The sequence below is a fragment of the Pseudomyrmex gracilis genome, unplaced genomic scaffold, assembly GCF_002006095.1.
Source record: "Pseudomyrmex gracilis isolate BER0280 unplaced genomic scaffold, ASM200609v1 scaffold_234, whole genome shotgun sequence".
NCBI classification, from domain to species: Eukaryota; Metazoa; Arthropoda; class Insecta; order Hymenoptera; family Formicidae; genus Pseudomyrmex; species Pseudomyrmex gracilis.
In genome coordinates this window covers 14245-36213 of record NW_018020818.1, presented here as the reverse complement: position 1 = coordinate 36213, position 21969 = coordinate 14245, and the positions used below count along the sequence as shown (strand labels likewise).

Sequence of the window (21969 nt, the reverse complement as noted above, 5' to 3'; positions counted from 1 at the left end):
TATTGTTTTGTCGAAATAGTTAATATTTGGAGATTAATTTTGCAAACAGTTACTAATATTTTTATAAAAGATCAATATTTTGACATCTATTTTTCAAAATATATATCTACATAATTGCAAATCACAATTTTCATGCAAAATTTTGTCACATCAATTTCATAAATGTTTTCCTATCATAAGATAAGAATACATTGATAAAACCAATAATAAAATTAAATATAAAAAGAAGGTCTGTTACGAGCTAAATAGAAGATCTTTGTATTTATTTAATTATAATATCAAAAAACGTATAATGCATAATGCAATATAAGTAACGCACGCAAACGTTTCGACTCTTACTTGAGTCATCTTCGGTGAACATAAAAAATTAAAAAGATAAACAAAATCACGCCATTCAGAAGATGATGGTGGTGTGGATGTTCTCAATATAATAATATAAATTGTAAAATCTTACATATTGTAGTTGTTTGAATGTTTAGAGTCAAAAATCAAACGGTGAACATTGATAAAACTTCGAAACTTTGTGCCGTGTAACAAAGTATTTTAACAACATCTTTGTAAGTGAAGTAAATTGTTTTTTTGTTTTTTTTTTTTTTTTTAATCAAATAATTATTGCAAATCTTACGGAGGAAAAGAGAGGTCCGAAAGGATCGAACGCGAGACGTTCGATCGCGATAACGGATCAGCTATAAATGTAACTATATAGGCCTGCATATATCTACAGGTCATGGGTCCGTATTCCGAGATATTTCTTCTCTTCTCTTTTTGTGTTTTCTCTTTATCATCGTTTTGACGTTTCCGTGCCTTTTCATGTGGCAATCTGCACCCTTTCAAGTCTAAGGGTGTTTCCCCGTCTACCCTTCCAAATATTGTCTCTTCTCTTCCACATATTATTCATCTTTCTTCTTTGTCCTTCTTTCTCTCGTTGTGATCTCCGTACATTTGCTCTTTCTCTTTCGTTTTTTCTTCTCTCTCTCTCTCTCTTTCTCTCTGGTCCACTCGACGTCTCTCTTGTTCTCACTATGTCTTTCTCGTTCCTATCGATGGGCAACGTCCTCGTCGCACGGAACTTCAGCGCGCGGCGGCCATATTGCATACCTGAGCCTCCGCATTGCTCGTTCCTCGAGGGCAAAAGGGAGAATATCTCAGCGAGACGACGGCGGGATGCGCGAGGTGAGTCGAAGGAAGAATCGCGCGTGGAAGATGGCGAGGAGGAAGGGCTGAAGAGAGGTGAGACGTTAGAGGGAAAGGAGAGGAGTGGCAGAACGGGGGCCCGCTGCTCCAAACGCGTGAGAGAGTGAGTAAAAGAGAAGGAGAAAGAACAGACGAAGAAGCCTATAAGGCCGATAAGCAATGGTATGGTGAAAAGGGTGGGAGGGTGAGAAACGGGAAACAGGTAAGAGAGAAGGTGGGAAAGAGAACTGAAGTAAGAGAGCGAAGAAACTGAGCGCTCGGGGAAAGAGAGAGCAACAAAGACAGAAGTTTGAACGTTTCTTGACACGAAAGGGAGAAAGAAAGAGACAAAGCAATGTTGATAGAAAGAGCAAACGAGATTATTGTAGAGTGCGGTGAAACTACGTTTCATGAAACGAAGGACAGAGAAGGTGATATTGATAGGCCCCGCGCGGGTTGATCGGGAGGAAGGTAAGAGATGGAGTAAGAGCAAGAAAGAGAGATTAGAGTTGGGGCCCGATGGATCAGAGAAGGACGGCGTCAACCAGCCCGAGAAGAATGCTTCTCCCGGCAGAGGTGAGGTTCTGGGACCGGCTCGATTCAGTCGAGTCAGGTCAGTCTTCGCGAAAGAGATATTCTTCTCCACACGGTCGCGTTCCGCGTTCTTTTGGGGGCCTTATGTCGCGCTTATTTTGGAGCCCCCTCGCGTTTTCGTTATTTTTCCTTTATTCCATTTATTTTTTCCTCTCTTCTCATATTGTCGATCATACTCCGCGCTTAGAATTTATCTTCATCTCCTGATAACGCCTGTTCCGAGAAGCGCACGCGCACAAATCCAGTTGTGTTATACTCGTGAGATCGCTCTACGGTGAATCTCCGAGCACAAGCATTGCATCGCGATCGCGTGGATTTTCTTGACGATTTTCGTAAAAGATAGCGTTATCAGCGCGAGTCCGACGAAGTTGCAAACTCGAGAGTGATTCGCGAATTTGAATTCCCATTCTCCGAGGCGAGGCCCCGCTAAATCTGTTCGATCGAATTGTTATTGTTAATCGGTGACTGCGAAAATATGTACACATTGTAAATCGTGATTTTGTTATGTGTTCCGTGCATTTGAATCTGATGTGTTCTCGTTTCTGTGTAGTGTTTACGTTACAAGTTTTACCGAGCTTAATACAGGCTGATAATAAAATCATAGATTATTAAGAATCTGAGTGTTTTTTAACATAACTATTGCCAATAAACAAACAACTTTGTTGTCATCGAGAATCACTTTTTTTTTTTTTTAAACGGTTTATTATTGAGAGAGATTGCAGTATGACAGAATGAAGATGTAAACTCTTAAACACGCGTGATGTAGGTATTATGTTTTCGAACCCCGCAAGAATTAGGAGATCTGTCTGAAAAATTTTCAAGAAGAAAGAAGAAGATATATATTCTTTCGATCATAAATTGGATTGTAAATCGAAAAAGCGACCGGAACAACTCGTTCTTCTGTTTGCAGAATCTCACGAATATATCCGCAGACGCGCGTTTTGCGAGGCGCGGCTCTCGGAGGGTCACTGCCCCCTCTGCCGAGAGTAAAGTTTCTTTTCGTGTACACTTGAATTTCGATAAAGAAAAGAATAAAAGAGAGAGAAAAAAAGAATTTAAAAAAAAAAGAAAAAAAATAGAAAGTAAAAAAGGAAACAAGATAGAGAAATATTTATAGAAAAAAAAAAACGATAAGTATATTGGCCACCTTCAGATGCCCATGTTCAAATCGAGAAACTGGATGAGAAGAAACAATGCGACGTAGACAGACAACGTTTCACGTAGTTGCGCGTGATTAATCTTCATTTTCAAAGAATGTCGCGATACGTACAATGCACCGATACATAGACGCGGAAGACGACGACGGGATTATCGTCGGTCACGACCATGAGGAGGCAGAACGACAGGTAGTACGTAATCGGACCGCGCGATTTTATGCCGACGACGAGTCACCGTGAGCCGAGATTTGGCTAAGACAGGTGGGCGTGTCGCGGCGAGACAGAAGAGATGATCATAAGGGAATTGATGATCTTGGCCCTGCTCCTGGGACTCCTGTCAGCGGTGGACCAAAATGGCGGCCAGGTCGTCGGCCAGGACGCAGTGGTGGTGGCGACTGCGGCAGTGTCTGATAACTATTTTATTTCTGGTGACCTATCTCAAAAGGTCACGCGGTTAGTGCCACGAAGGTCACCAATGTTGCCGCAGGACAGCGCCGCGACGACGGATCTAGCGATGCAGAGCAGAGCAATCTACAAACGATTCAACTTTGATGTCAAAGAGGGCGAGCCCAAGGGTACTGTAGTCGGCACGATACCGATGGAAGATACTTATACCTACAGGATTAACGAACCGCCCCAAGAATTTGATTTCGATCCGAAAACTGGCGAAATAAGAACAACCAAGATACTCGACCGTGAAGCTTTAAGCAGCGATCAGTTTGACTTCGTTGTGCTGTCAAGTAAACCGACCTATCCAATCGAGGTGCGAATTGTGGTGACTGACATTAACGATAATAGTCCGGAATTCCCAGAGCCTAGCATCGCGGTGAGCTTCTCGGAATCAGCTGTGACCGGCACTAAGCTTCTGCTGGACGCTGCGACGGATCGAGATACACCAAAGAACGGTGTGGTAGACAAATATTTTATTGTAAACGGTAATACAGAGGAAAAGTTTCGTTTGGAAGTCACCGGCAGTCCCACTGGTGAGACAAAATATCTGCACCTAGAGACCACAGGCAAGCTGGATCGTGAGCAAGTGGAGTTTTATTCTTTAAACATTTGTGCGGAAGACCTCGGCCAACCACCGCGCTTGGGTTACCTGTTAGTTAATGTGACAGTGTTGGATGTAAACGATAATCCACCTGTATTTCCCCTGACTGATTACGTAGTGACATTGAACGAAAGCGCACCAGTCGGTACGAAAGTCTTGACTGTGCATGCCACCGACAAGGACTCGGAAGACAATGCTAAATTAACATATTATTTGCCGGATAACGAGAGAAAGTTCATGATCGATCCAGAAACTGGAACAATTACGACGGCAGAACCATTGAGATGTCATCAACAAAGCTGTGTACCTCCTGGCAGCAGTTGTCCTAAAAGCTGTGTTATTACGGTCTTCGCCCGTGATCATGGTTCACCTAGGCAAGATGGCCGCACGTACGTAACGGTGAACCTGTTGGACGCGAACGATCACGATCCTGTGATCAAGTTCAGCTATTTGCCAGTGACCGCGACTTTTGCTACTGTTGATGAAAATGCTCCCAAGGAATCAAACGTTGCAGCAATAGCAGTGATGGACGATGATGAGGGACTCAACGGTGAGACCAGCGTGGAAATACGCGGCGGCAACGAGTTAAACCACTTCATGTTGTACAACACGCAACAGGGCTTTGATGTTGTGCGAGTTAACGGTCGATTGGATCGCGAAGAAATACCTAAGTACAATCTCACAATAGTCGCAATTGACAAAGGTACGCCGCCCAGATCAGCGACCGCTTACCTTGTGATCTATGTAAATGATGTTAACGATCATGAGCCGGTATTCCAGCAGAGCGAGTATTCAGCGGTGTTGTCGGAACTCGCGCCAATAGGTAGTTTTGTTACCAGCATCACAGCTACGGACGCAGATTCTGGATTAAATGCACAAATTTTTTACGAAGTCTGTTCGGGCAATGAACAAGGCTGGTTCGCCATGGATAATAAGACTGGTTTAGTCACTACTGTAGCCACCTTAGATCGCGAGATTCAGGGCAGCATCGAATTATACGTGTCAGCGTTGGACGGTGGCCCAAATCCCAAGTACGCGAGCACGCATCTTAAAGTGACAATTCTCGACGAGAACGACGAGGCGCCGCGCTTTTCTGAAAATATCATCGAGGTCACGTTATCAGAAAATATTCCACCTCACAGTCTAGTAGCTACTCTTAGCGCTATCGACAATGATCAAGGTACCAACGGTAGCGTCGCGTATAGTTTTCACTCCAGTGTTTTGCGCGATTATCCTAAAACTTTTGCATTGGATGCTCTAACGGGTCAGTTGACAACGGTGACCAATTTGGATCGAGAGACTGTGGCAGACTATAAAATTCTAGTAATAGCGAAGGATCAAGGCACACCGGTGCAATCTTCAACTGCAACCGTGTTATTAACACTGGAGGATGTCAACGACAACTCGCCAATTTTCTACCCCTGGAAATATCTAATGCCCATCTCTGAAAACGCTCCACCGGGTACGATGATAGGCAAAGTTACCGCCACTGATGCCGATGCTCGAGAAAATTCTCAAGTGAGATATTCCTTGGAGTCCGGTGGCGAGGGTCTTTTTGTAGTAGATGAAAAAACCGGTGAAATTGCTCTTCAAGGTTCTCTGCGAGCTGCGCACAAAACTTTGTACGAGCTAATCATCTCGGCAAAAGACACCGGTGACCGAGTGGCGGCCAAAAATGCCATGGTAGAAATTATTCGCAAAGAGGATTTGGAACATCTCGAATTCAACACCTACAACGGCTACGAATTCCGTATTTCCGAAGATCGAGGCGACTGCGATTCCATACCGTCTGGATTCCACCGAGATGTCGGCACGGTACATGTTTCGGAATATGGTAATATCGGTAAAGTGAGCTATGCTATTGTGTACGGCGACCCGAAGGGTAATTTCAAGATCGACGAGAGTAGCGGCACTATTAGTACTGCCAGTTGCCTGGATCGCGAACGTATCAGTTCTTACAGTCTGCAACTATCAGCGCGCGCCAACCTTGCGTACGGCCAGACGACTGTCAACATTACCGTACTGGATGTCAACGACAACTCGCCACGGTTTCCCAAAGAGGAACGAGGCGATGAGATCTTCCTGCGAGAAAACGCGGCGGTGGGTCAAGAAGTGTGTTTGGCTCGAGCCCGAGATCGTGACGCTGGCGCAAACGCTAGAATCACTTATTCTCTAACACACAATCCAGATAGGCAGTTTAGAGTTGCCGAGAACTCAGGTATTATTTATTTAGATAAACCAATCCGTTCGGCACCCGGCACGATTCTTTATTTAGAAGTAACGGCAACCGATTCCGGTAGCCCGTCATTGTCCGCTCAGCATCAGATCAGGGTGACAATTGAAGACGTCAACGATCATACGCCGGTCTTTCGATTAACTAGTTATGAAACTTCTCTGCCAGAGTCTACGCCGGTCAATGAACGTTTCTTCTCGTTGACGGCTCACGACGCAGACCTTGGCTCTAATAGCAGGATATTATACAGCATCACCGATGGCAATGCCGAGGGTCGTTTCGGGATCTTTCCTGATGGCCAACTCTACGTGAAAAACGCGCTTGATCGCGAGGAGCGTGACTATTACGCGCTCGAGGTAACTGCATGTGATCAAGGTAGTCCCTCACGGAGTTCCGTTGTTCCTTTAGTGGTACATATAATCGACGAAAATGACAATGCGCCCGAATTCACCAACAGCAGTTTCATCTTTCATTTGCGCGAGAACGAACCGCCCGACATTTTCGTCGGCAAATTACTGGCAACCGATCGTGACGTCGGTCGTAACGCCGATCTTATATTCTCGTTACCGGCTACTCAGCAGGACTTCGTAGTTGATCCAAAAAACGGTTTTATCAAATCGCTACGCGTGTTTGATCGCGAACTCTTAGTAACAAACACCGGCAGCAGCTATATTAATTTGGAGGCTACTGTCACCGACAATGGCGTTAATCGTCTTCGTGACCGCGTCAAGGTCACCATCTACATCACCGATGTCAATGATAACGTGCCGCAATTCCAACGATTGCCTTATCGAGTGCAGGTGAGCGAAGGCGCCATAATTGATACGCAGCTATTGAGAGTGTACACAACTGATAGTGACGAAGGTTTGAATGGTGATGTTTTCTACTCGCTGGAGGACGGCAATCAGCACGGTCATTTTATGATAGACGAAGCCACCGGCCAGATCTCGCTAGTGAAGGAACTCGATCGTGAAACATCTGATACCTATGTGCTGACTGTCGTGGCACATGATGCCGGCCTGGAGACGCGTCTATCATCCAGCGCAACCGTTCATATCGACGTGCTCGACGAGAACGACAATACACCACGTTTTGTTGACAATAAGTCGCAAATCTCCGTACTCGAAACTACTCCAACTAATACCGAACTGTTGCGATTCAAAGCTACTGACAACGATCTCGGGGCAAATAGCGAGTTAACGTTCACTATATCGGCCGGTAACAAGAAAGACGCTTTCTACATCGACCCGTTGACCGGTATTTTATATCTGAAAAAGCCACTAGATTACGAAGAATTACCTCGACACAGGTTGAATGTCACCTGCAACGACGGCGGTCATCCAAAGCTGAGCTCGGTCACCACTCTGACTGTTGAAGTAATTGACACCAACGACAATCCGCCAGTGTTCCCGAACACCGCAATAGTACGTCAGATACGTGAAGGTATTCCTGTGCGAACACCCATCGTCACCATTATTGCCGAAGATCCGGATTCGGACGATAACGGTGAAGTTAGCTACTCAATTCTAAGCCAAGATCCGGAAGATCAAGTGCGGCGTTTTGATATTGATCCTACGACCGGCGTGATTCAAACGTTACAGTTGATTGATCGCGAAGAGGTAGATACCTTCAAGCTGGTGGTGGTTGCGACTGATAAGGCGCAACCGCCAAGTGCTCGTCTGTCTGCCGAGAAAGTGGTAATCGTGATCGTTGAAGATGTGAATGACAACGCGCCGATCTTTATCAGTATGTCAGCGGTTGTGTTGCCATCTTTAAATACCAAGAATTTCAATCGTCATCATTCCCTAACTAAAGAAGTTATGATCACTCAACTGGTTGCTCGCGATCTCGACTCAAGCACTAACGGTTTGGTGACATACGAATTACTTCGGTCCAGCGTCAAATATTCGGACATGTTCAAAATTCACCGTAGTACCGGTGTGTTGACCATGAGACTCCCACAATCGACTTCGAAGAACGAAAGTCGTTCTTTTGAACGGATATTCAAATATCAGGTGGGTGTTAGAGCGACAGATGAGGCGGTCCAAACAGACCGTCGCTCATCAGAGACCTATGTGACGTTGATCGTACCGGGCGAAAACAACGACGATCAGCCGATCTGGGAACATCGGAGTCAGATCGAGGGCAGCGTTTACGAGAACGAGCCGGTTGGCACCAGTATCTTGCAAGTGAGCGCGCGTAGCCGTCATACTAACATCGAGATTGAGTATTACGTGACGAACGTGACCAGCGGGGGCGGACCTGGGAACGGGCCTCAGGTTGAGCGGCTGTTCGACGTCGACATGAAGACCGGCGTGCTGTCTACCGCTGCCCAACTTGATCGCGAAACCGGTGCTCGGTGGTACGAGGTAGAGCTGTACGCCATAGGTATAGGCGGCACCAGGCCCAGTACAACGTTCACCAAAGTAAGTCCACACTCGGTTTTTTGATTGATCGTCTCGATGATATTAATGATCCTTCCTTCGTCGGCTCCTGAAAGATATTCGGTGCTTTTTGTGTGGCAAATGCCCCATCCCGCGTGTTCGCCCCGCGTAATGTGATTTCTCGATTGTCGGATAAGACTCAGAACGACAAGCGAGTTCAGATTAGTGTCCACAGCGAAAGATTTAAATGGAGATAATTTAATTGCTAAAATAATCCACCTTAGGATGGAGTATGAGTTGTATTCGTCGACGTGGTAAAAACACTATTTTTTTTAATAGAAAATCTGTACAATAATTTTAGCATTCTACCCTTACTATATTTATTCGCGTTCACCTTTTCTTAATTTTATTTCCCCACGTTAATTTCTTCCCCTCATTCTCGGTTGACACAATAATTAGAGTGGCATATGTATGCATGTGTCTTTCGCTCGCAGACATGCGATAATTCGATCGACTGAGATTCGTGTTACGCAACAATACCCTTAATGCAATTAGAGTCAGTAATAGAGAGATATATGTATGAGGAGGAGAAAACAGAAAGGAGCAAGGGGAGAGAAAGATTCACGGGAGATGAGGAGCGATAGGTGGAAGGACAACACGCGCGCACGAAGAGAAGAATGAGCTTCTCTTGTAGTAGGGAGAAAAAAAAAAAAGAAAAGAAGAGATGCGGAGGAGGAGAATGAGGAGAAGCGGGTATCGTGAATACGAACGGTTTACAGCCGGTTCAGTGCTGCATAAATAGGGCTTAGGACTCGAGACGTTTTCTCAAATTACAGGGCGCGTTTCAAATTTATACGAAAGCGCCGCACCGTCACCGCCACCGCTATACGGCTGCCTCGTTTTATTAGAACGAAGCATATCCTAATTAATTCGCGCATTTTACTTTGCGTTTATATACGGTGTCTCACAACTCGAGATCTTGTCTTTAATACTTAGCTCGTAAGTCGAGTTATGCTCGATATATTTAATATCTTATTCCAACAACTCGTATACCATAAAAAGTAAAATATTGAGATCACACGCGCGTATGTGTGTATAATAAAATCTTATTATATAAATTTGAAAAAATATCAATACCAATCAATACTTATTTTGTCCGAGAGTATGATATTAGTATCATACTCTGAATGTGCCTATTTCTTATATTGATATATTGTTTTCCTGTTATTCATTTTTCTCTTTTTATTTGTTACATTTAATATTTCTATATATTTTTTTTTTACTTCTATATTATTTTATATATATTATTCTATATTATTATATATTCTATACTTAGATATTTTTAACAATTAAATCTTATTAAAGCTCGATACGTTACTAAACTACAAAATATATTTACGGTCATACGAGCCGATCGCAGGATGTTGTGCGGAAAACTGCGTATATATATATATATATACATATATATATATTTGTTCGCGTGTAAATTTTTACGCGCGAGTTTTTTGAATTGAATATCAATTCCTAAAGAAAAAAAAATTTTTTTAAATTACACGCGAACAAATATATATACGCAGTTTTCCGCACAACATCTTGCGATCGGCTCGTATGACCGTAAATATACTTCTTAAATATTTTTATATATACTTTCTACCATGTTGTTCGTTAATTATTTTCTCTTGTCAATTTCATATTTATATTTTGTTAATCGCGCTTGAGAGGCACCCGTCCCAGGGCGCGTTAAAAATAAAGCTATCTATCTATCTATCTATCCTACCAACTGTCAAAACAATCTACTATTTTTTCTTAATTTTTTAAAATCAAACATTTTACTTATAATAAGTTATTGGGACACTTCTATTGTTTTATTTAAATTTACGCAAAATTATTTTGAAAAACTCCAAATCTGGACATCATCTGCATATAGTATTGATGTCCTATCGCAATTCAGCCTTGTCGCGAAATCGAAGAGCATAACAGCAGTTGATGGCGAAAGAAGAAGAAGAGGAGACGGCTGTAAGAATAAAAGAGAGAAAGAGAGAGAGAAAGGGGCGAGTAGAAGAGAATAAACGACAAGATGAACCGCGTGCCAGGAAATCAACTCAGATTCGGGGGCTTCTCTCACTCTCCCGGAGGTTCGACTTGAGAAAAACTTGATCTCAGACGAGAGCGGATGCAGCTCTTACCTCTCGCGCGTTCTCAGAGGCTTTAGAAACGTGCACTCGGTTTCTCATATCTATCGCTGGTGCGCGCTAATTTTATTTCTAAAAATTTTTTTCTCGTCTTTTTTTTTCCTGTCTAATCTTGATTTTTTCTTTCTTCCGTACATATTCATCTTTTTTCTTTTTTAAATTTAACTTTCTTATTCAATAACATTTTATTTTACTATTTTCTTATTTTATATTATTATTTTCTGAAAAATATAAAAAGGAATAAAGAAAACACTTTATAAACATGTTTTGAACAATTTTTTTTATTTAAAAAGTAATGGTCTTCCCGAGTCGAAATTTAGCGTCTACATTGAACCTCAATTTTTCTTTTTTTATATAAGAGTAAGAGAGAGAGTAGATCCTACTTTGACGCTGCTATACGTCCGAAATTTCCTTTTTTCCTGCTAAAGTTTTAAAGTAGGGTTCAATTCTCAGATCAAACTGCGCATTGCAGGTTCTGATAGGCTCAAAATAGGTTCTGATAGGCTCAAAGTAGGAGTAAGAAAAAAAGTAGATGCTACTTTGACGCTGCTATACGTCCGAAATTTCCTTTTTTCACAAATTGAGGTTCAATGTAGACGCTAAATTTTGACTCGGGTTGATATAACACTCAAGTCGTTGCAATACCCGTATGTTTTCTCATATTATCGATTATATAAGAGTTCTTATATTATCGATTATATGAAAATATTCTTCTCACGATTAAATTTAATGTACGTAACATATAGCGATTTCCTTCTTCTTCTTTCTCTCTCTATCTCCTCTTTTGTAGCACGGTTCTTTTCTTCCAATCTTATCATTTGCTGCAGAATCCCCACTCTTTAGGAATCATCGATTCTGCAGTTCGGATGTTTTTACTCCGCTTTCGGGACTTGCTCTTCAAGTCCCGCGCTTCGTCTACTGGCCTCTATGACCTCCACGGTCCACCAAAAAGTCCGAACTCAGGCCGCTTCTTCCCTGGCGCTTTTGCAGGTTCAAAGCTGTTCTCTTTTTCGTCACGCGGACGGGGGATCATCGGCTTCGTTCGCGTCGACGGCTTTTTGCACGGTCTCCAAAGATCACGAGATTGTGAAGGCGACATTACAAAGTCATACAGTCGAAAGCGCGCTCTTCTGATTCTTTATACAACGATACATCTCTCAGCAAAGGTCGCACTTTCCACAAAGCGTGACTTCAATTATCATGTAATGGGACTCTAGTCGCGTCTGGATCTCTAGACTTTGTATAGCCAAGTGTATATCTCGCGATGTGCCGCGTCGCGCCAATGACTTCGGCAAACGTATCTGAAGTCCTTTGAACTTCGTGAACAAATTTCCCGCTCAAACCCGAGTCGAAATTTAGCGTCTACATTGAACCTCAATTTTTGAAAAAAGGAAATTTCGGACGTATAGCAGCGTCAAAGTAGCACCTACTTTTTTTCTTACTCCCACTTTGAGCCTATCAGAGCCTATTTTGAGCCTATCAGAGCCTGCAATGCGCAGCCTGATCTGAGAATTAAACCCTACTTCAAAACTTTAGCGGGAAAAAAGGAAATTTCGGACGTATAGCAGCGTCAAAGTAGGATCTACTTTCTCTCTTACTCCTGCATAAGAAAAGAGGAATTGAGGTTCAATGTAGACGCTAAATTTCGACTCGGGAAAGCTAAACTTTTATTATTCTTAAAATACATTATATATATATTAGGTCTACCGGAAAGTTCTGTCCGTTTTTGGAATAAAACAAAATACAAATTTTTCTTAATTTTTCAAAAATGGGATATACAAATTGCCCTCACGCTGGCAAGAAATCATTGATAATAATGGCAATTATATTATTTAATACAGTTTATTGACGGTAAGAAAAATTTGTATTTTGTTTTATTCCAAAAACGGACAGAACTTTCCGGTAGACCTAATATATACGTATATGTACATATCCAAAGTATAGTTGTGTTGGAATTTTCTTCGATCACTTAATTTTCCACTAATTATTTGAAAATATTTTTTGCAGCGTTTGTTTGAGAAAAATTCGCGGGATTTAACGAAATAACTGTTACAGCAATGAATTCAACACGTATACCCAGATAACCAAATCTGTCGAAACAGATGTTGCCAAAAGCTTGTTACAAATTTTATTAGCCGAAAGACATCAAATATGATGCAGAGTTTGTTTTGTCTGGCAATGTTGCAAAATGGCTAGCAAAAATATATTCAAGCTTGTTGACAAAACATAACAGCAACTTGGTGGCAAAAACGACGAAGCAAAGCTGTGTCGTGTTGCGCAAATCTTGCTTCATATCTGGCGTCAATTTGGTCTCGGACCAAAATATGTTTCAATATGTATCAAGCTTTGTGCTCGGTTTTTGCTAGCAATTTGCTGTTACTTTTTGTCGACAAGCTTTGGCAACAAAAAATCGAAGCCTAATGCGAACACAGTTGATTGCCAATTTGCTGAGTATTTTTGTTTGAAATTGCTGACAATTTGCCAGCAAATTGCGAACAAATTGTTTACTGGGATAATATAATAACTGTTAAAATACATTATTCATGTTAAATTATCGTACAATTTTATTTGCATTATAAATATTATATTTTTATTACGCTTAAACTAGAGAATCGAAGAGAAAAAAAAAGTAGCGTTCAATTTCGTTATATTAATGTCAGTGCAAAAAGATGTGAGAGTCGAGAATCGCTATATGACCTATATATACGTTCATCTTTGCGGGTCTTGGGTGGGTCTCTCGCGCAAAATGTAAGCGTGATATTTATTTTTCCAGATAAATATATATATCTGTGGACAGGTTGGAACAAACAAACACATAATGTTGGCGCTAACATATGCGCGCGCGCGAGAATATCTAATAATAGCCGGCGATAATTACGTCGGCCGTCGTGATTAATAATGCAATGGTTAAACGCGTTAAATCCCGCAATTAACTCTTTCTATTTTGCAAGCTCGCGCGATTGCTTCGGCGTGTGTTTGCGGATTATTTGTTATTTGTTACATTGCGCGAGAGAACAAAGCGAGAGAAGATGACAAGCCGTTCTTTTAAAGCAAACTAGCATTTTCCAACAAAATATTCATTCTGATATAAGATATATTAAATTATATATAAAATTCGCTCGCAATATTAACAATAAGTATAGAAATAGAAAAATATATATAACAAGGTCTTTTTCGAGCTTTTAATGGATCTTAAAAAATTTTCTATTTAGAGACAAACTGCAAATAAAACGCAAATAAAATTCAAATAAAATTTAACATTTAACAAATGACAAACGTTTCGGCCCTACTTGAGCCCTCTTCAGTGTACAAAGATAAATATAAATATAAATATAAATAGAAGTAATCACGTCATATCACAAAAGTTCGCAAGAAGATGGAAATTGAAAAGAAAAGATAATAGGATCTTACATTAGAAGTCCATGGTAGGTTGTATAATGTTTGACTTCATATCCAAAGTCAAAATCAAACGATTCATTTTATTTGAATTTTATTTGCGTTTTATTTGCATTTTGTCTCTAAATAAATTTTTAAGATCCATTAAAAGCTCGAAAAAAGACCTTGTTATATATATTTTTCTATTTCTATACTTATTGTTCATTCTGATATTTGATGCTTTTCGCGGTGCGTTGTTTAAAATATTCGTTACTTCAGCGACACATATCCAGAGTCGACATTTAGCGTCTACATTGAACCTCAATTCCTTTTTTTTATGTAGGAGTAAGAGAGAAGGTAGATCCTACTTTGACGCTGCTGTACGTCCAAAATTTCTTTTTCTTCTGCTAAAGTTTTAAAGTAGGGTTCAATTCTCAGATCAGGCTGCGCATTGCAGGCTCTGATAGGCTCAAAATAGGCTCTGATAGACTCAAAGTAGGAGTAAGAAAAAAAGTAGATGCTACTTTGACGCTACTATACGTCCGAAATTTTCTTTTTTCAAAAATTGAGGTTCAATGTAGACGCTAAATTTCGACTCGCAATGTCTCCATCAAATATACTAACAACATTTATCGCTTTCGCATTCCCGAGTCGAAATTTAGCGTCTACAGTGGACCTCAATTCCTCTTTTTTGATGTAGGAGTAAGAGAGAAAGTAGATCCTACTTTGACGCTGCTATACGTCCGAAATTTCCTTTTTTCCCGCTAAAGTTTTAAAGTAGGGTTCAATTCTCAGATCAGCAGGCTGCGCATTGCAGGCTCTGATAGGCTCAAAATAGGTTCTGATAGGCTCAAAGTGGGAGTAAGAAAAAAAGTAGATGCTACTTTGACGCTGCTATTACGTCCGAAATTTCATTTTTTTCAAAAATTGAGGTTCAATGTAGACGCTAAATTTCGACTCGGGTTCAGATCATCAGTCGGAGAAAGAATTGAAGATTTGTCGGACGACCTTTCCTCTTTTTCTTTTTTCTCGCTCTTGTTGGCGAGATCCTCGGCAAGAGATACGCTCGTTAAAGAAAAAGAGTGATAAAAACAAAAAAAGAGGAAAAAAAAAAGAATCCGCGGCGGTCTCTCGCGAATTCGCGGTTTCCACTTAATTATTCAGGACGAAGTTTACAGGCAATTAATTACACGCAGATATGATCTCGTATCTGTATCTGTTCGCGAGCGCGACTTTCGGTACCTCCTCTCTTGTATTAGCGGAGGCCGTCGTCTACTCACTCGACCAGTTGATGTCTCGATCATCTGTCATCCCTGCTTTAATTCGAGAGAGAAAGAGAGAGAGAGAGAGAGAGTGTGTGTGTCTTCAAGATAAACCGCCGAAAAAAAAAGTGTTAAAAGCGCACATGCAACGCTGTTTAACTCCTCGTTTAGTTCCTTTCGTGCCGAAACGATATCTCCCGTCGTTAGATGTGTGTTGTAATAATATTTTACGCAACACCGAGTTCGCTACTTATCTTGGGTTGGTTTTCGACAGATTTCCGAATGAGCGACAGCAAAAAGTTTCAGATAACAGAGATTCGTTCTCACAGCTTCGTGAAATATATAATAAAAAAAAAAAAAACAAAAGATCAACATTTAAACTTAACGATGATGGTTTGTACATATTGTATATACCGTGTGTCTCTTCCTCTCTCTCGCGCTTTCTCAGCATCCTAGTTCTTATTGCCGTTACTTGTCCCGTTGTCGGTCGTGAACAAAATAGCAACGTTCGGTCACCTATCCGGTTAATGAGTCCTTCTCGGGTCGACAGCGGGTTTTGTGTGACGCGCGATTACAGAAAACGAACAATTTCCGACGATACTTTTATATATACATTGCGCGCGCACGTTGCCGACGACTCGATTCCGACTTCACTGAGAGTCGGAATAAAGAAAGAAACGCGGGAGAGAGAGAGAGATGGCATCTTTAATGCCACGCTAATCTTCTACTCTTGCTCATCATCATCATCATCCACCGCCACCGCCGTCGCAGTCTGTCTGTCTGTCTCGTCGTGCCGTTGTTCGCCTGCTCGTAATCACAATCGTCATCCTGTTCATTTTTCAACGTCTTCTTTAGAAGGGCACGTCGAGAAGAAGAATCGGGAACTGGACTCTCCAGAAAGAAGCAGGGTGGGAGAAAAAAATCAAATCAACTTGAAGTATAGCGAGCGTCTCGAAACATTCTCTCTCTCTCTCTCTCTCTCGAAAAAAAAAAGAAACCAAATTTTCTGCTTATCTCGAGAACGAGATAAGTTCAGCTTTGGTTAACTATGATTCGCGACTAATTTTGCAATATTTATTGGCGACAATAAATGTGAGAGAATAAATCTACTACTGGACATCATCTGTTTATTATTTCGAATACAATCAGACTTCGTATATTTTATTTAGTGCACTGAGAAAAAAAAGTTGTTGAAGTAACAAAATAGTATTTGATTCAACTCATATGCAGCGGTCACGGGCTGTCAATGAAATATTGATTAATGTAAGAAGATATCATGTTTCAATAGATATAATAATTAGATTATACCGAAAGACAATTTGGTTGTTTTAACAAAATTATAATTTGCTTAAATACAGGTAACTTTGAATGCACAACGCAATAGGACAACACAATATTTTGTCTGCTTATAAAAATAAGCAGTTTGATTAGATGAAATACTTAGTACAAAGAAATTCAGATTAATATTCAATTAAAGTAAATGAGAATTGCCTATTTCATTTTTTTTAACAGTATCTTTTATTTGAAATTGTCACAACTTATCCCGAGTCGAAATTTAGCGTCTACATTAAACCTCAATTTTTGAAAAAATGAAATTTCGGACGTAATAGCATCATCAAAGTAGCATCTACTTTTTTTCTTACTCCTACTTTGAGCCTATCAGAACCTATTTTGAGCCTATCAGAACCTGCAATGCGCAGTTTGATCTGAGAATTGAACCCTACTTTAAAACTTTAGGAAAAAAGGAAATTTCGGACGTATAGCAGCGTCAAAGTAGGATCTACTCTCTCTCTTACTCTTATATAAAAAAAGAAAAATTGAGGTTCAATGTAGACGCTAAATTTCGACTCGGGATGTTCGACAAAACAATTCATGGTTTAGTGAATTAAATATGTTCATTACCAGTATTGTTAATTCAACTTATACGAATTTGTTATCTTTATTACCATATGCTTGAATTAAAAAAAAACAAGATATTTCAGATAACAAAACTGAAACTCAACTAAACGACTTTGGTTGAGTTAATAGTATTTTTTTCTCAGTTTTGTCATAGATAAAATATTGACAGGTCGAACTCTTCGAGAAACGAGTGAATCCATGAATGAACGGAAACGTGAACGTTCCATGTGTAAAGCGTCAAACAATATCGATCGAGCAGAAATCGCGTCAATGAACCGCATAAAGGAAAGCTGCCTTTTTAAGAAGAGGCAGGGAATTGATGGCGTAGCGTGTCAGACGGTATCCATACGTTAGCTGGCACGGCACACCGAACTCGAAGTTAGGGAGAATGCAGATCCTTAATGTCGATAGATTTTTGAAGGTCTATACTTTTGACGGGTTCGAGACGGGCGGGGTTCGCAAATGGCAGCGCAGCTGAAATATTATTTTTCGGGTCCGGATTAGATCGGCGGAATTGTCGCCGATAAAATAACTCGCAGCGGGACGCAACATTCGACTTCGAGATTCGTCTATTGAAATCACATAGAGAGAGAGAGCGATCCGTCGCGAGCGCAATAAAAAGGACGAAATTCCAGAACCGCATACCGTTTCTCTTTCATCCGGACCATCGTTCGAAAGGATATCTTTCTGTGGATCTCTCTCTCTCTCTTCCTTTCTTTCTTTCTTTCTTTCTTTACCCGCTGGCTTCTCAAAGAGAGCCTCAACTTCTATTACCACTTCTCAGCTCGTCTGAAGACGTTTCGGTACCACATTGTGTTGCTCATAATTTCTACCTGCTTGTTCTTCGCTGTTGGACATTTCGATGCAAACACTCGTCCGCGCGGGCAAACAGGGTACCGGGATCACACTAATTCGGGAGCAATTTGACGAATTCCACAATTATGCTTGACACGGTGTGACTTTGTTGATTTGTGTTACATTCGTGTAAATATTTCTACAAACAGCCCGGTTTCCTCTACGTGTAAAGTGTCGAAGGACATCTGGATATTTAAATACTTCGCAGACAGGAACATCTAAATCTCTTTTCAATATATATTTATGTGAAATCTCTTTCTCGTGTATATAACCACGACTATATAAAACACATAAGACTAAACTTCCAAATATATTTTCCAACGTCTCAGACAAACCGAAAAAAAAAGTACTGCAGAAAAAATACACGAGTGTCGATTTTACGTTCTAGCAAGTAAGACTTGTATTTGATACTGATTATCATCTTTTTTATTGTTTGATATGCGACTACCACATTGGTAAACATTTAGTATTTTAAGATGCAATTGATAATGGATTTAAAATATAGCCGAAACGTTTTGTTGAAAACTACCCGAGTCGAAATTTAGCGTCTACATTAAACTTCAATTTTTCTTTTTTTATGTAGGAGTAAGAGAGAAAGTAGATCCTACTTTGACGCTGCTATACGTTCGAAATTTCCTTTTTTCCCGCTAAAGTTTTAAAGTAGGATTTAATTCTCAGATCAGACTGCGCATTGCAGGTTCTGATAGGCTCAAAATAGGTTCTGATAGGCTCAAAGTAGAAGTAAGAAAAAAAGTAGATGCTACTTTGACGCTGCTATACGTCCGAAATTTCCTTTTTTCAAAAATTGAGGTTCAATGTAGACGCTAAATTTCGACTCGGGTAGTTTTCGGGGAGGGGTACGGTGTATATTTATTTATTGCACAACATCCTGCACTGGCTCTATATTGCCGTTATTTCAAATCAACTGTAAATTTGAGAGAGAGCCCGAGGTGAAGTCCTCATATCTTCACTATAAAAAATACACGTTTGAAAAAACACTTATAATATATTTTTTTACCCGAGTCGAAATTTAGCGTCTACATTGAACCTCAATTTTTCTTTTTTTTATATAGGACTAAGAGAGAAAGTAGATCCTACTTTGACGCTGCTATACGTCCAAAATTTCCTTTTTTCCCGCTAAAGTTTTAAAGTAGGGCTCAATTCTCAGATCAGACTGCGCATTGCGGGCTCTGATAAGCTCAAAATAGGCTCTGATAGGCTCAAAGTAAGAATAAGAAAAAAAGTAGATGCTACTTTGACGCTGCTATACGAAATTTCCTTTTTTCAAAAATTGAGGTTCAATGTAGACGCTAAATTTCGACTCGGGCAAATTTATGGTTTATAATTTTTCAAAACAGTTCTCAGCTTTTGTCTCGCCTTTTTCTTATTATAAAAAAATTATAAAATATATTCGTTTGTCACGTCTCTGCGCTGCGCGCGCGTACAATAAATGTCTGAATATTAATCTTCTCTGAATTAACACTGATTTATTTTAAATTTGATAAAACGGCCGTAATCGATTTCAAAATAGTTGAGTTGATCTTACATAAATAAAGATCAAAACGTCTCAATATGTATTTCATCGTCTATATTTATCAACTACTACGATCCTTAGTCCAAAGGCTGGAAGGTCAACTCAACTATTTATTTATTTTATTATATTTTCTGAATAATGATTCAACGCGAGCGCGCGCGCGTAGACAGAATAACCGTCAAGTTTGTCAAATCACGTTTGTTCGTTTCTTCGGGAGAATTAATTTCCATAAAATCGTCGCGACGAGAAGAGTCTGCTCTTCTTGCGAAATCCGGCGAGCAACATCTAATTGGCAAGCCCGTCTCTGCTCCTTCGCGCGTAACGGATTTTCGATTGCGCTTCTTAAATTTGTGCGGGCCGCAAAAAAAAGCCGGGAGGTATGGTACCCGGCTATCCTCTCTTTCGCGATCGCCGCATCAAAGAGATATACGCGCAATAGAAGTAGCGATATCGGAGTAACCGCGACTATACTCGGACGTGCTGGTTGATTATTGCCGAACGCTAATGAGAGAAGCCGCGGACGCGACTCGCACAAGTCGAATCGACAAGTAACGCGCGCACCTTAATTAATTCGAAAACCGCACTCGCTGACACTGAACCCACGATAGCCACCAGTAATGCGACTCTTTTCTACTGACGTTTGTGAATATCGCAGTCGTCGAGGCGTAAAACGTTGTAGTAATTTTAGTTATAATAGTACTACTTTAATGCGCGATGCCGCGTGGTTTAACGTCTGTTGTAATGTTTCATTTCAATAATCTTGGATTTCTATTCATCTCAGTCAGTATATTTTAATTAAATTTTCTTTTATTTTCGTTTTTATTTGACGTTATGTAAATTATTAGTAGATTATGTTAATTATTAGTTAATAACTTTATTGACGTGTAATTTTACTGTTTTACTTTTTATTAACTTGACAGTTTTACGTGTCATTTGATGGTTTCGACGTTTTATTGTTTTTTTCTTGTTGCGCGCGCGCACACACACACACACATCATCATCATGATGTGTTATGAATTTTCACTAATTAAGAATTGAGATCCAGGATGATTTTATAACTATATGAAATTTAGAAGTAGATTCTGGTTCAGGATGAATATCAATTGAGATAGTTGAGGCAGGGCGTATCTGAAACTGGTTGCTGGATGGTTTTTTGCATGTAGGTGTAAATCAATAATACGAATTTTCCCAAACGTTTCGACTGTATTTTTCAGTCATCCTCAGTGGGTATATAAATTAAACACGCACATTCACTTTGAAATTATCAAGCTGTTTTTGAAAACATGACTGAAAAATACAACAGTCGAAACGTTTGGGAAAATTCGTATTATTGATTTACACCTACACATGCAAAACCATCCAGCAACTAGTTCAGATACGCCCTGTTTCAACTATCTCAATTGATTTTATAACGTTGACAATAACCCCTTTGGTCCGTGTAATATTATTGTAACTTTATTGTTTCTGATTTAACGTATTGGCATGTATTATTTTTGTTAATTATCTATATTGAGTAAACATATTTTTTGAAATTATCTGATATTGAGTTTCTATATAATCCTTGTGACTTTCACACTTGGCTTTTAAATTATGTAATTATATACTGTGATAAAAACTCTGTAATAAGAACAGAAAGAGTATGACAAAAGTGTGAAATATATTAACCTTTAACCTGCACCTTCATACACCGAAAAAATTATATTCTCGTAAGTAGAAGATTTTATACTTAAAAAATCTTTTTAAAGATTTTAGATGATATTCTTCTGAAATTAGGAATATATTCTTTAAAATTTGTGTATATGTGGGACGTCCTCGGGTTCTTTATATAAAAATAATTGTGTAAAAAGTTCGGCCAGTAGGAACCAGAAGCAGGGTGTTTTTTTGCAAAGATATAGTCGATTTTTTATGTCGAAACGTTTCAACTTGTATTTAAGTCATCTTCAGTCGAAAATTCAAGTAATAAATAACACTTCAACAATATACAAAATTAGACAGAGTAGATATAATGTACAGATAGATGTGTCATGCTGAGAGAGTGAACAAGAACTGTTCTTGTACTGGCCGAACTTTTTACACAATTATTAATATATTCTTTATTTAAGAATATATTCTTAATTTAAGAATATAGTCTTTTTCGCGCGCGCGATAGTGAGATATATATGTTTTTCTATAGAGGCTTTTTATATTCTAATCAGTATATATTCTTATCAATATTACTANTTAGAGGATTTTNCTCTTAAAATAAGAAACTCTTNTTGNC

General features: G+C 39.8%; 1 protein-coding gene across 1 annotated transcript; it reads left to right on the top strand.

Annotated features, from left to right (window-relative positions):
- Positions 1–2868: 2868 nt before the first annotated feature.
- On the top strand, positions 2869–8634 carry LOC109859014 (cadherin-related tumor suppressor-like; the record flags this gene model as incomplete). The annotated part of the gene is made up of 1 exon (XM_020436835.1): positions 2869–8634. A coding segment is annotated over exon 1 (5421 nt), but the record flags the coding sequence as incomplete, so codon positions are not given.
- Positions 8635–21969: the final 13335 nt, after the last annotated feature.